Here is a 15,342-nt window from a genome sequence, read left to right as displayed (position 1 = left end):
CTACCTACAGTATCTGGATGAGTATTGCCAGCATTTTCTCTTTTTTATTAAAGGACGTTAAGACAGATCAGTTAGTCAAAGAGGTAAGTTTTTAGCATCTTAAAAGGGAATGAGAGAGGCAGTGAGTTTTAGGGAGGAAATCACACCGCTTAATGTCTTGAGAATTGAAGAAGATGTTGTGGTGCCACCTGGTGGTTAGGCCACTTACTGAACGAACCCTCGGCACTAGAACTGGCAGGGTCACGTGACTTTGGCGTGAAGAAGTCGTCACGTGGTTGAGGGGTGTGCCCTGGTATAGAGCCTCCCCAGTCCTGTATGTATCTGTATTACTTAATAAACATCACTTTTGATCCACAACGCGTGGCTCGCTATAATGTGGTCAACAGGAATACACTACAGGCCAGAATACAAATTGTGAAGATTTCAGTGCTGTTTGGCAAGGGAGTTGAGGGAAAGTGGGTACAATGCTGGGTCGCAGTTTGACCACTAGGTCAGGGATTACTTCCAGCCTGTATGACAAATTTGATGCTCACAATGTGATCTTCTCCACAATGGTGAACTAAATGCAGATTGGGCAATTGTTTTGTGCAACATCTTTGTTCAGTGCAGAAGGATGAGCCTGAGTTTCAAGTCATCTGTCGCTTTAATTTTCCCTCGCATGTTACACGCAATGTGACCTTGGTTTATGGCCTCGGCCGCTGTTCCAGCAATCTCAGACACAGAAGGAAGAGTGCTGAGGAAAGACATGTGGTTGGAGTAATGAGTCAGGGTTTGAAGAAGGGTTCTGACCAGAAACGTAATCTGTCCATTCCCTCCACAGATGCTGCCTGAACCACTGAGTTACTCCAGCACTTTCTGTTTTTTGTTCAAAGTATCCAACAGTAACTCAGCTTCCATCTTTACACTGGTCTGGTTGCCGAATAAATAAGTTACTGGGCTTGCATCCAAAGGGCTGGATCAGATATGTTTGAATCTCACTTCGACCAGTAATGATTTTACATTTCACATGAAAATGCAGGAAATGGAGGGATATGGATCACATCCAGGCAACGCAGATTAATTTAACAGCATCATGTTCGGCATGGATATTATGGGCCGAAGGGCCTGTTCCTGTACTGTATTGTTCCATGGGCACATCTCAGCCCTCAGCTATTTCACTTTCAATTTATTGCTTTGTTTCTTTTCTCTTCTAACTGTTGGTATTTGAGCTAATTGTTAAAGCACATGGAATTGGGAGTTAAACTAAACAATATGCTGACAAGGATTGAGAATCGGTTGACAGACAGGAAACAGAAGGAGTAAATGGGCCTGTCACCGTGTGGCTGGTGACTCGTGGACTACCACAGGGATCGGTGCTCACGACCCAGATGTTCACAGTTCATCAATAATCCAGATGAAGGAAATTAATATATTTTTCAAAAGATGACAATGATTGAGATATTTAATGAAGCAAAAAGGTTTCAAGGCGCTTTAATGAACAAGTACGCACAGGGCCAATTGAGTAACTTGAGTATAAATGTCAAGTCATCTACTTTGGCAGGAAAAACATAACAAGTCAAGTTTTCATTCAGATGGTACTGCATATCTGGAATGAGCTGCCAGAGGAAACTATAGAAGCTGACATAATTACAACTTTTAAAATATATTTGGACAGATATATGGATAGGAAGAAAGCAATGGACCAAACGGGACTAGCCCAGAAGGCCAAGGCGGTCGGCATGGACATGGTGGACCAAAGGGCGTATTTCCGTGGTGCACAGGTCTGTGACTAAATTGGTGAGAGTGTGATTAACTTTCAATTAATGGCTCCAATCTTGACTCCTAATCAGATACTATCCTGATATAAATGTCACAACAATGCTGTGAACTGACTGTATGCTATTGGAATAACAGAAGGGAAAATGGTGTTTGAGGAATCAGCCCAACAAAGCATAGAAAATGACACTGAAAATCTAATGCACCTGGACAACAACGACTCCTATGTTAGACTCCTATTTATTGACCTCGATACTGGTGAGAAAAATATACCTAAACCTATAAGTAAAACCTAAGTTTTAAAAGTGTCAAGATATCAAAACCCGTTCTGAAAGTGTCAAGATATAAATTCTGTTAGAGATCAGGGAGAAACGTCCAGTTGAGGCTACATTGAACCTCTAGGCTGGGATGCCCAGAGAGAACCAACTAAGGGCAAACCCACTGCAGCACCGCATGCCGGCCGCTTAGGGGCGCCACGCCCACTGGCAAATGCCCACTCTCACTGCAAGGCCTCGCCACCTTGTGGCAGATTTCCAGCATTACAGCAATGACAACAACTTGTCAAATCAAGGGAATTCAGGAGACACTAGAAACCAAAGATTATAGAGCAGAAACTTTGCTAGAAACTGCAGATGCTGGAATTTTTAACAAAATACAAAGTGCTTGAGAAACTTAACGGATCAGACAGCATCTCTAGAGGACAGATAGACAATGCTTTGCCTTGGAACCCTCTCTCAAGAGAGAGTTATATTTAGCTCTTTGAGCTAATGGAAACAAGGGATATGGGGAAAAAGCAGGAACGTGATACTGATTTTAGATGATCAGTCATGATTATATTAAATGGCGGTGCTGGCTCAAAGGGCCGAATGGCCTACTCCTGCACCTATTTTCTATGTTTCTACTGACTGAATCTGGTTACTCGAGTTACTTCAGTCCGAGTCACTCCAGCATTTTGTGCTCATAGGGCTTCAGGAATTAGGAAGAAGCATAGGCTAATCGGCTTGGGTTTGTAGGTTTAAGGATATAGGTTTAAGGTAGGGGGAAAGATTTAATAGGAACCTGAGGGGCAATCTTTTTTTTTAACATGTTTCTATCTAAGGTGGTGGGATTTCTAGAGGAAGCCAATTATTGGCAGATAGTCCTTTCTGGGTTTTGTAAAGTGCCGTTGAAATATATAATCATCCATACAAAAATAGGATTTGCATACTTTGCACTTTCTGAAGTACGAGTATGAGTTTTGTGGCAAAATGTATCCATCAACAGCAATGAACATATCCCCAATGGTCCTCACAACAAATTAAATGAATACTGGTCAAGAATGTTTCTTCTCACAGTTGTGGGACTATTACCATGCACCTCAGAAGTCATCTGATCTGATTCATAACACCACGTTAGTACTGGTCCAGGAGCAAGGGTGACAATGATGACAGTAGTGAAAGTGCTACCCACTGCACTGTGCTAATGTCAGCCTTTGAAACAAACTGCTAGAGGAACCCAGTGGATCATGCAGCACCTTCCCCCACCGCGGTGTCCTTCTACCCACCATTCTGGTTCTATATTTCCCTCCCCACCTTCCTCTCCTATCAGATTCCACCATTTGCAGCCTTTTGTCTTCACCACTTATCACCTCTAATCCATATTTGGAACAGACATTTGGGTATAGCAAGTGCAGTTAAAGCATTGGGATTATGGATAAAATATCTCATATTTATCAGAAGTTCCATAACCTCCTGGATTTCCCCCAAGTGCTTGAAATCAACAAGGTCATTGTAGTAGACAATCAATTTCACACAAGATTCCAAATACAGCAATTTGTGAGACTGAGGGAAGGAAGGCCTTTCTGGGTGGATGTGTAGAATGAAATAGTGTTCATTGTTGTGCCACTAGTCCAGTTATTCTTGCATAGTTTCAGCACTAGCACCTACGGTACAATACAACTTTATTTATCCCAGGAGGGAAATAAAACCTGACAAAATGGAAAATTGCACAGGAATGATCAGTCCATAAAAAGCATGCGAAATCCAACCTAATTACTGCCCAAATAATCTACAATCAATCTACTGCCCAAATAATCTACAGTTAATCTACAGTACAAATAATCTACAGTCAAGTGATGAAGTGGGCTACAAACATGGGCCAAGGAGCCATTCCAGAAGAGAGATGAGAATGACAGCCCTTGATATCAAGGAAGTGTTTGACCATGTGTGACATTAATGAGCCTTGCAAATCTGAAGTCAATGGGCATCAAAGAAAAACTTGCAAATGATTGGAGTAATACTTCACACAAAGGAAGATGATAGTTTTCATTTGGAGATACAGCATGGAAACAGGCCCTTCAGCCCACCCGAGTCGACACCGACCATTGATCACCCATTCACACAAGTTCTATGCTATCTTACTTTCTCATCCACACCCTACACATTAGGGGAAATTTACAGAGGCCGTTTAACTTACAAACCCACACATCTTTGGGATGTGGGAAGAAACCATGTTGTCACAGGCAGAAAATGCAAACTCCACACAGAGAGCACCCAAGTTCAAGATCGAACCCAGGTCTCTGACGCTCAGCATCCAGCTGCGACACTATGCCACCGTTTTAAAAATCAATTTCTGTCTTGAATACAGCACTCAGTGAATGATTCTCTCGGATGAAGAAACTTCTTGTTTCTATCCTGAGTATCAATCAATCAACCTTTATTGTCATCTTGCAAAGCAACAGTTTTACAGTGCAAAATGAGATTCCCAGGGAATACTTCGCATCGCACATAAAACTTAAACATTTCACACATAAAATAAAAACAATAAAAACAATCCAGTCCCTGATAAAACAGTATGAATAGTTAAAAAGTGCAGGTAAAAACAGCAACATTAAAATACAAGTAAAAACAGTCATAAATTGTCCAGGGCAGCTGATTTAAGTGGCCAGTGCCAGAGTTATTAAATTGTCAGTGCAAAAAGCAGCAGAATCAGGTGGAGTGACTGTTTAGCAGCCTCACAGCCTGTGGAAGGAAGCTGTTTAGCTGTCTGGTTGTCCAGGCTTTGATTCTACGGTATCTCTTGCCTGATGGCAGGAGATCCAGATGTGTGTGGAGGGGGTGCAGTCTGTCCTTTGCTATGCACAGTGCTTTTTTCAGGCAGCGGCTCTGGTACAGTTCTTGTACCGAGGGTTGGGAGACGGCAACTCTTGGCGACTCTTATTGCATTCATTGGATATTACTAATCCTAGCGACATTTCCTCACATCAGTATCCTTAGCCCAACCATCTTCAGCTGACTATCATTAGTTGAGATGATTGCACAAGGTTCCGTTTACAACTCTTCAGCAAATGAAATATCTAGATGTAGCAAGACCCAGACAACATTCAGGCATGGGTTGGAAACTAGAAGGCACAGTTCCAAAGGTGGCACAAGATTAGAAATCTGGGGATAAATGTGCCTAGTTTATTGAAAGTGACACAACATAGCAAGAAAGCGCTTTAAAAAGCACTGGTATCTTGGGTTTTATAAATAGAGGAAAGAATACAATAGCAATGAAATCCTATTAAACCTTCATAAAGGAGGAGTTTGGTATCAATATTTTATCCCATTCTTGCCACCACACTTTGACAAAGAAATGAAGGCTGAGGAGAGGTTACCGAAGAAATATGCTAAAATAAATTCACTGATGCAGGACCCTAGTCATATATAAAGACTGGAGAAGATGGGAATGCGTTCGTGGGACAGGAGATGGAAAGGGAATCTGACAGAGGGATTTTAAATCGTGAATTATGCAGACAGTAGAAAGAAACTGCCCCCATTGTGGGAGGGCCCTAGAATGGGTGTCACAAAATTAAGATAGTCACCAAACGAACCAATGGAGCAGGTGTCTAGAACGTGGATGTAACATCAGAAGTCGAAGAGGAGTCGGGATCAGTTGCAAGTGTAGTGGAAACGGAATCGATGTCAGTTTTCAAAAGCGAACTGGAGAAGTACCTAAAAGGAAAACAAAACTCGCAGTGGTTGGCGGAAAGAATGGGCTGCGATTCCTTACTTACTGAATCGAGCCACAGTGGGCAAGATGGGCCGACTACCACCCGCCTGCGCCGGAACTATTCTGCTACTGGTTTGAATTGAAAGCTTTCCGCAATTTCGAAAACCATCCACGCAACGATCCGCTATCTATTGATTACGCTAATATCATCGTTTACCATTACCCGTGAAATCTTAGGCCTCTAACTCATTTCTCGATTACCTCGATTAAATTAGAATAACAGACAAAATAGCCCCCGCTGAACTCCAATATGTAGCTGCTTTTATAAAGGTCTGGTTAACTGTCAGCCAAAAATAACTCACGTGTACGAACAAGGGATTGTGAATGAGAGAGACATGTAGTCTCAGAAGGCCACACGTCACCAAAAAACACCCTGTCGCTGTCTTTCCAACACGTGGAAATCAAATCCACAATATGATGCTGGGACATGAACGTCGACGTTACGGCCAATGGTTAGCAATACAAAACACACGGCTCCATACCCTTGCGAAAAATAAACACACAATTTAAAATTGTTCGTGCGTATTGACCGACAGGAACAAAAAAATGTAAGTTAGACATAACAATTCCCAGTTAACCCTCGCCTACCTCGAGGAGCTGGCTGTAATATTGGAAGGCGGACATAAGAGACTGGAGAGACGTTGAAACTGACACTGTTTCCTAGCGCGTCTGGGATTTCTCTGCTCTTGCTCTTATCCCCGCCCTTGCAACACAAGAGCAGGGAGGGAGTCCCGAGAAACGACGTAGAAAAAAAAAGAGTGAAATCAGATATACTCACGGGAAATCTTAACTCGAGTGGCAGCCGTCTGACTGACTAATCTTGCCGAACCCCTCCTCGTACTTTAGAAGCAAATTTGGCGATAAGGGTGAAAAAAAACTTATTGCAAATTCCAGTTTGCAACTATTTCTGGGGGTTGGTCTGGACACGAACATAAGCAAAAAGAGGGAGGTGGTAACGATGAAGGAGAGACCACGTTTCTCTGAAATTATTAGTTCGACAGTAACCCTGGCAATACTTACACAAGTTTACATTTAAAAAAATTAATAGGTAGGTATGAATGCGATCTTTTAGTTACTGTTTTGAGAATAATAATGAAGGCTTCCCACACCCTTCCCCTAGGCTGGGAATCGAATGGAAGAGTCTTCATTTGCATGAAGATTAAGGGTTGACATCAGGATTTTGTTACATTGTATCACTCGGACAGGAGAAAGGTATCTATTTATTTATAATTATAATTTTCTTATTCGGAAACCGATTACATTTCGCAAGGATATAGTTATAGCCACGGATGTGGGAAATCGTTGTATTCACAAGCGACAACCCGCACCGCCAGGGAATCTTCCTAAGGTGGGCTCCAGATCCTGGATTTGTGACCCTTTTTTAAAATGCTCTGTTTCCACGATTCAAAACTTTCTCTCTCATTTCTAACATAGGCTTTATTTGGGGGTAAATTGCTGGCCAAAATCTGACCATGGTCTGGCCATGTATGTTATCCGGGGATTTTGGTGTCTTAATCTTCCCAGTACTCCTCGCCAATTTGGGCTCGTTGCTTTGATTGAACATGATCAGGCTTTGAAAATCCCAAACCCATAAAATTCCCGTTTGCTGTTAGACTTTGTACATGTGGGTACAAAACGGGAGAAAGGGGGTTGGGGAAATTCGGGTAACTTTTAAGTTTGACCTGCCTCCTCCTCCTCCTCCGTCGCCGCCACCTCCTCCTCCTCCATGGCGATTTTCTCCCAAACCCTGAACTCCTTCGGTTCTTGGCAGGGTTATCTGTTTCTCTCGCACGGTGAAGGGAAAATCTATCATTATGTTCTTTAATTATAGAAATGGATTCTGAATCGCCCTCAACTTTCGACTCGGAGGTAAGATTATTATCTGATTTTACACAGCACTGAGGTTGGGGGTGGGGCGGTAGAAGATTCAGAGATCTCTCCGGGTTTAAGACTGATTTGATATGTGTCGTGTCTATCTATCCAACTCGAAATTCAACTTAAAAAATAATAATATTATGCCGTTTCCCGTCGACAATCGGATCAATTTCAGACCCAAAGGTTTCGGAGTACACCGCCTTGCGCCATCTTGTTGATTTGCATATACATTTAAACCCCTTATTAATCGGAGTAGATGGGTTAGCAATAACCAGTCGCCCACCACCTTCTATTGCCTCCCGTCCAGAGTTGGAGATTTGTTGCGGGTGGGGGTGGGGGTGTGGGGGGGATCGTTTCCCTTTTAAATCCAATTTTAATTCCCTCCCTTCAAATGTCTGCTGCTTGTCTGTTCCCTCGAGATCGCCAATCCCTGTGTGTTTAAAAAAAAATAATGAATATTCGCCATCTTGCCTCTGACCCTTCCCTTTTCCTGCCTTTCCCTCCGTTTGGATAATAATTTTATTTTCCTGGTTAATGGTCCGCGCATCCACTGACCCCCACTTCTCCCCTCCCCCCCCCCGCCCCGGCTCCAACAACACCCCGCCCGTCACCGCCTCGACTAATTTCACCAATGCCAGAATGTCCCTACTCCAAACTATTTTTTAAAAATCAATTCGGCGGTTTTTGTGGCTGGCCTCTTAATTCACAGTCAATTATAAAGGTTTAATGCTAATAAATGATATTCAATATACAAGAATGAATCGCCCCCTTTGTTTGTACTGTCACTCGGAGCTGTTGTATAAGAGAAGATGGACCCTTTGGATTTGATAATTCCCAGTGTGTAAAATGTGTACGTATGTCTATAACCGAGTGTTAACAGTAAGCAGTTCAATCCCGGGGAAGTATTAATAGTGAGATTTTCATGATGGAAGCGCATGCCTGCTAGAGGAGCTCCGTGTTAAATTTGTGGAGCTGAGTATATACTGTTTAGTCCGATAAGTTTCAATGTGGGTGGTATTTTACAATGAGGGAAAATGAACGCCTCTCTCGCGGGGAAGTTTGCGCGATGAATTTGACTGTGAAGGTAGAAAGTGTGATCATTCTGGACACTGGGTGCCAGAGGCCTCGGTTACTGGTGTCAACAAGGTGCCTTCCTCACACCGCGGAGAAAGTCAGAGCACAGACAGCTTGTTACTTACCCCATCGTTAGGAACCGCAGGGTCAAATAGCTTTCCAGTACATTATCTTATTCTTTGTGCATTTGATATTATTTTAAAAACATAATTGAGCTTGAAATGTAGTCTCGATCTATGCAAAACTTGAGGCAAGCAAAGAAAGTGCTGTCAGCACCACTGCTAAATCCAAATTACATTTAACTGAGTGGGAAGGGTCTTGACCCAAAATGTCATCTATTCCTTTGGAAGAAGGATCTCCACCCAAAATGTCACCTAATCCTTTTTTCCAGACCCACTGAGTTACTCCAGCTTTTTGGGTCTATCTTACATTTAACTAGTCAGTTTGAAAACTTCACATCCAATACCACCCAGAAATAAAGCCCTTTGGATGACCCAAAGCAAGAATCTACCTCTAACCACTGGGCATCCCACAGCCACACTACACCTGTAAAACACTATATTTTAAACTAGGTAATGGCAGGAACTATGGCTCACTGATCAGAAATGCCTTTAACGTTTGGAATAGTAATGAAATATGGAAAAATGAAGCCAAGAATTACTAATATGTGTTAAGACTTGTGACTACCCATACATGCCTGGATTGCTACCGATTTAGTGTTACATAAATTAATGTCTAACTTTGTACCTTCTCTTGTTCTGCCCCAGGATTACTCTCCATCTGATAAAAGGAGCAGAACAGTGGAAGATTTCAACAAATTCTGCACTTTCGTGTTAGTTTACGCTGGGTACATCCCTTGCCCCCAGGAAGTAAGTTTAACTATTCTTACTACGGTTTGATGAGTACTATATACAATGCTTGGTTCCTTTGCTGTATAGAGTGCAGCAAAGATTTATCAGGCAGGATCCTAGGATGGTGGGTCATACGTGGAGAATCAGTGTTGTCCAGTTTTCTGGAATTTAGAAAGAATGAGAGGTGACCTCATTGAAACATACAACATTCTTGCAGGGTTCGAAGGAGTATATATGTGGAGGAAATATCACATGGCTGGAGAGGTTGGAAGAAAATGAGCAGGCCATAAAGGATAAAACATGGTGAAAATTATTCACAAGAAGTGTGGTGAATCTGGGAAATTGTGCAGCCTTGAGAGCTGTGACGATTCAAACATTGATTCCATCCAGAAACTAGTACATAGACTTCTGAATATGAGAGGAATTGAGTGTTTTGGGGATGAGGTAGGAAAATTGCGGTGAGGTGGATCAGCCTCGCCCTCTCTCCTTTCCCCTCCAACCACTTTTGTCCATTCCTTCCCTCTGCCAACCTAATGTCCACAACCCCCTGTCCCCCACTCTCAACCTCTTCTCTATCTCTAATACCCCTCACCCCTCACTCTTTCCCATTTCTCCTCATGGTCAGCTCATCCTGTCCCTTCCTCCATCTGCTTGCTCCCTCCCTCTGCTCCTTTGCTCCAGCTACACTCCAGTTCCAACCCCAGTCAGGGAAAAGTTCTAATTTGAAAGATGGTATAACAAAAGCATCCATTTCCTTTGACAGAACGGACACTAACCCAGGGCTATAGATTTAAAGGTAATTGTGTAAGGGTTAAAGAGGATTGGCACATAGCCCCACAAGCCCCCTTCACCATCCGAATCAAGATTGTCAGCATAGATCATGTGCTCGAGCTTTCTGAACTCATTACTTTCTGACTCTAAGATGAGAGTTCATCCAATGGAGCCATGCAGACTCCTCATTATTCTCTGACTCGGGGGCGGAAATCCCGGGGGGGGGGGGGGGGCAGGGGGACGTGCTCTGTTTTGAGAGGTGGGGGACGATCTGCCCCAAGTTTTTGTAATCCGGATTTTAAAACCCGGTGAAATCTCCGCTTTCCCCGAGACAGTGGAGGTGGGACTGCTGATCGAGGGCGCCGATTGGACGAGAGAGACGTCGGTCAGCAGGCAATGGGGGCGGGACATGATTCAGCGCGATCATTGGAGGAGGGAGGAGTAGGGGGTGGGTGGGTCTGTGGATAGAGTGTGGTGATTGGAGGAGGGAGACGTGCCAAAACACTCTCGGCACAGACCTGCGCCTCATCCGCAGCCAGGATCGATCCCGGCTCTCCGGCGCTGTCCCATCCCCACCCGAGTTCCCCCCCTTCCACGGGTGGCCAGAGACGTCGGGAGTCAGACGGGAGCTGTACCCCCAGGCTCACAGCCAGCGCAGAGAAGCAGCGCAAAACCCAGCTCAACTCTGCCTGTCCCGCCAGGTTAACCTACAGCCCTGCCTGGACTTGCGGGAAATATGGCCCAGGTTTACAGCCAGCGCGGAGAAGCAGCGCTGGTGTCCCGTCAGTCCAGGTGGGGCTGTAGGTTAACCCGGCGAGACAGGCAGAGTTGAGCTGTATTTAGCTCTGGATTGAGCCTCCGAAGCCTCGCGCGTGAGTGTGCGCATGCGCGTGCAGCCACCAAGAAATTGTGTCCCCCCCCCCCCGGTCCCCTCCATATTTTGATAGCGATTTCCGTGCCTGCTCTGACTTGATGTGTTGCTTTTGCCTTGTCAGGATTTGCCTCTCCGGACCAGTTCCAGCCCTCCTAACAGTACAGGCAGCACAGCAGACAGTGAGACCTGGGATCTTAGCTACAATGACCTTCCACTCTCCGTCCCTTCCAAAGTTAAGCACACAAAAACTTTAACAGGCTTCAAACGAGCCAAACCCTACTCATTTCTGAAGCATCACAAATCCACTGGCTTTCTGCTGCCTGCCTTCAATCGGAGGAAGCCTGACAAGATAAAAAGAAAGCACAAGGTGAGGACAAAAGAGGAGGGCCTGAGGATAGAAGAATCAGACATCGAGGAAACCGTCAAGCAGGAAATATCTGACCAGAATCCAGTGTCCAAATCAGAATTCACTGACCATGATGCAGAGGACACAATACCAGCCCCTATTATCACAGGGTCCCTCGCCCCTGAACCCCTCGCCCCTGAACCCCTCGTCCCTGAACCCCTCGTCCCTGAACCCCACGTCCCTGAACCCCTCGTCCCTGAACCCCTCGTCCCTGAACCCCTCGTCCCTGAACCCCTCGTCCCTGAACCCCTCGTCCCTGAACCCCTCGCCCCCGAACCCCTCGTCCCTGAACCCCTCGCCCCGGAACCCCTCGCCCCGGAACCCCTCATGGACATCCCAAGTGAAGGCAAGGATGGTTCTTGTGTACCAGTCACTGCAACAGAAACGAAGAATGAGACGATAGAAAGTGAAAAAGTGGAACGACACAGAACGGTTTTCCGTCAGGGAAAGCAGGTTGTGTTCAGAGATGTGGATACAACAGGCAATGATGAGGACATCATGGTGGATTCTGGTGAGTGAGCATTAGATATGCCATACAGTTGGTTGCTACTTTATTGTCGTGTGTGTGTTTATAGACTCAGTGTGGATCCTCTTCCACTACCTTGGCTGGTAAATATTCTCCAATGTGAGACTGCATTATATGGACAAGAATTGTCCTGAGTTTTATGCTGGGTTAACAGTTCTAATTTTGAGGTGAATTGGGTCTGTCATTACCACTGATAAGAGCAACATGCTGTGTCAGATCTATAATAGGTGGTATTATTGTCAAATCAGTAACCACCAAAGCTAGCAACTCACTGTACTATTGACTCGTAACTGTCAGTAGCAGGGGAGGGACCATAAGGGCCAGTTCATGTCTCAGATCCTTAAGCAGCTTAACAAAAACAGCTTTCAACTGCCAGTACAAGTAACAAATGGTAACCCATCAATTCTTCTGACATTTTTATAAGATCTAGGACTAGCAAGGGGACTAGTGACCTTCGAGACATGATTTTTGTATCTGGTATCTATAATTGAACAGTTCAGTTTGACACTCTAAATATGTCATAAACTTAAGTCATTGCACACGCTTCTTTGCACTTGAGCCTGTTCATTATTATCTCTTGCTGATACTTTTGACAAATATTTTCCAATTACAATCATAAAAAACTCACTGGTGTACAGATTTATTAATCCCTTCTGCCCCGTGTACATCTTGCAGTAAATTCAGCAGTTATTCTTACAAAGCTAAATGTACCCTGGGTACATATTCCTCGCGTTCAATGGTGACCAGTGACCAGACTAGGGTTTGATTCTATTGTTGTTTGGAACACAACAGTTCCTTCCAGCCTTCATCTTTTTTAACAATTGCAAATCTACATGTCGAGTGCCACTCGGGATTTACGATCATATGGGAAAATCGTATCCAACCCATTTATGTGACAATTATGATTTTACACACAGATTCCAGCAGAGGGCACATGAGTGATCGTTTTGTCGATCGATTGACACAATGACCAGTTTTAACTTACCTTGGAACATTTTTTATTAAGATTTACAAACTAAATGAAAACTTGATTGGTTTGTAAGGTTTTACGCATTTGCGCACTAAGCCATTTCTCACAGGTTATTCGGCAAACTTTTGTTGCACTCATTTTGACTCCCTGATATTAAAAGGGATTACATTATGTAATGATGCATTCAGAGTATTTAAGATGAGGAATGTTTCAATTTGATGGATAGAAATTAAACACAAACCATTTATTTTGGTGATGGTAAAGTCCAGAACAAGGGGTGTAATGTTGACATTAGAATTGAACTGTTTGGTAATGATCTGGAAGATCTGAATGATCTTGTGTTCACATAGATTATTGAAAACTTTCAGAAAACGTATGATGTTAATAAATATTTGGGCCAGCATATTAAAGTTTACAAAAGCAAATTGGCTCAAATTGTCTTTTGAGAAGACTTTACCCATTTCTTAATGCTTAAACTTTGGTACTTAAAATAAAACTTAATTTCCTCCCCTTCTGTATCTGAATATTCTCACTCATTCTTGTGCTCCCTTCATTGAGACAGTGGTCATCCCAACCCAGTTCTAAATGAGTGAACTCTGCAGATTAAACAGTTTTTATTAAAAAATCTTAAATTTGGCTAAGCAATCTAACTAGGGTTAGTTCTGGTGAATTTACGACTGAGAAATTGGTTTTGGTTTATTATTTTCACGTGTATCGAAATACAATGAAAAGCTTTTTTGTTGCTATTCAGTCAAAGTATACTATATGTGAATACAACTGTGCCATACACAGTACAATAGGTTGCACGAAGAGAAAAATACCAGAGTGCAGAATCTAGTGCATTATAGCATTAATAACAGAGAATACAGCATTATAACATTATAGTTATGGAGAAGAGAGAAATGTTGATATGTGGCCATTTGTTAATGTACAATTTTAAAATGCACTCGAGGTCAATGCCCTTGCCATGCACTTGAACAAAAGATCTAGTCTTTTACCTGCAGTGTCAATATTTGGGGAAAGTACAACGCTGTTGGAAGTATGATATTTCAAATGAATTGTCAAACTGAAGTCTCATTTGCCTTCTGACGTGTGTGTGTGTGTGTGTGTGTGTGTGTGAAAAAAAAATTAGCGATTAATTTGAAGAAGTTTTCAACTCATTAATACTGATCCTTTAAACTATATGATGATTTACTTGATTATTCTCACTTTGTTCTATATGAAATCTTGCCATGCACATATTATTGCTTAGTATTCCACTTCACAATAACAAGACAATTCAAAGCTGCCGTCAAGCACATCAGGAATTCCTGACCTTGTGAAAACTGATGATGGATATGTAAGATTTTGTTACCTGATTTTGATTATAAACTTTCTCCCCTGAACAGATGATGACTCCTGGGATCTGGTGACGTGTTACTGCATGAAGCCATTTGCTGGTCGGCCAATGATAGAGTGTAATGAATGTGGTACCTGGATCCACCTGTCCTGTGCCAAAATCCGGAAGTCCAATGTCCCAGAAATGTATGTCTGTCAAAGGTGCCGAGACTCCAAATGCGATATTCGACGATCAAATCGATCCCGGACCGGTTCCAGGAAGCACTTCCTTGACTGAGTTGTCTGAAGTTAGCGTTCTTGGTTTGTTTTGTATCTGGGAGAGAATTTTGAGATGACAATGAGGCAAAAAAAGCCTTTTAAGACAAAAGAGACTGATGGACTGGCTTGGAGATTTCCATCCATCCGTGCAAGAATTGTCTGCTTTTTAAAATTTTATCTTTCTCTTCACCTTCATGAACTCCAATTCAGAGCCCAAGAGACTAGGGCAATTAAATCAATGAAAGTCTTGGCTAGTCCAGCACAATTGAGCTTGGGCATAAGGGGTGAAGTGGGGTGGGATGTATGGGCAAATATGCTGACTACTGTAAACAACATTTCCTTTCCCTTCTGATCCTTCCATTGGTTATCATCCTGACCCCACCATCTTTGGAGTCTAAAAGACCAAAATCCACAACAGAAAGCAAGGATGGCAATAATCCTAGATAATCATTCCCATCTTTTCTCTGCAGTTCTTCCTCAAGCAAACAAAAGGGGCCCAGTGCAATAGACAAAGCCTTAAAGCACTCTAAATTTGTCAAAGGGGAAAAAATAACTAATAAATATAACTAGTGGCCTGGCATTTAACAGTGCAATAAAACCAGGTGACGCTGTAAA

The 15,342-nt window shown here is 43.1% G+C and overlaps 2 protein-coding genes across 7 annotated transcripts in view; one reads left to right on the top strand and one right to left on the bottom strand.

Moving 5' to 3' along the window:
- klhl21 (kelch like family member 21) overlaps positions 1–14,596 on the bottom strand; it is a 27,563-nt gene extending 12,967 nt beyond the window's left edge. The window contains exons 1-2 of one of the 5 annotated variants that reach the window (XM_033048140.1): positions 6,563–6,676; positions 5,606–5,726 (exon numbers count right to left, since the gene is read on the bottom strand). The gene's annotated coding sequence lies outside the window, so the exon portion shown is untranslated. Of the gene's footprint in view, positions 1–5,605; positions 5,727–6,086; positions 6,328–6,372; positions 6,479–6,562; positions 6,697–14,485 lie in introns of those variants that run through there. The other 4 variants (XM_033048141.1, XM_033048142.1, XM_033048138.1 and 1 more) reach the window with 4 other exon arrangements.
- Positions 6,886–15,342, top strand: phf13 (PHD finger protein 13). Of its 2 annotated transcripts, none has more exons than XM_033048146.1 (6): positions 6,886–6,996; positions 7,616–7,653; positions 9,501–9,602; positions 11,351–11,743; positions 11,909–12,146; positions 14,520–15,342. In XM_033048146.1, exons 2-6 carry the CDS (start codon positions 7,618–7,620, stop codon positions 14,744–14,746), a joined length of 996 nt encoding a protein of 331 aa, XP_032904037.1. In that variant the 5' UTR covers positions 6,886–6,996; positions 7,616–7,617; the 3' UTR covers positions 14,747–15,342. The 2 variants fall into 2 exon arrangements, with proteins under 2 accessions (XP_032904037.1, XP_032904036.1); XM_033048145.1 differs by having other exon boundaries at positions 6,967–7,132; positions 11,351–11,777; positions 11,928–12,146.

Source organism: Amblyraja radiata, chromosome 31 (assembly GCF_010909765.2).
Source record: "Amblyraja radiata isolate CabotCenter1 chromosome 31, sAmbRad1.1.pri, whole genome shotgun sequence".
Taxonomy (NCBI): domain Eukaryota; kingdom Metazoa; phylum Chordata; class Chondrichthyes; order Rajiformes; family Rajidae; genus Amblyraja; species Amblyraja radiata.
Note: the sequence above shows the minus strand (reverse complement) of the source record. Positions and strands in the feature narration are given on the sequence as shown.

Excerpts from the sequence above, each read along its gene's own strand:
- phf13 (XM_033048145.1), top strand. The coding sequence starts at position 7,618 with ATGGATTCTGAATCGCCCTCAACTTTCGACTCGGAG. Across the intron at positions 9,603-11,350 it reads ACATCCCTTGCCCCCAGGAA|GATTTGCCTCTCCGGACCAG; the intron begins GTAAGTTTAACT and ends TTGCCTTGTCAG. Across the intron at positions 12,147-14,519 it reads GGACATCATGGTGGATTCTG|ATGATGACTCCTGGGATCTG; the intron begins GTGAGTGAGCAT and ends TCCCCTGAACAG.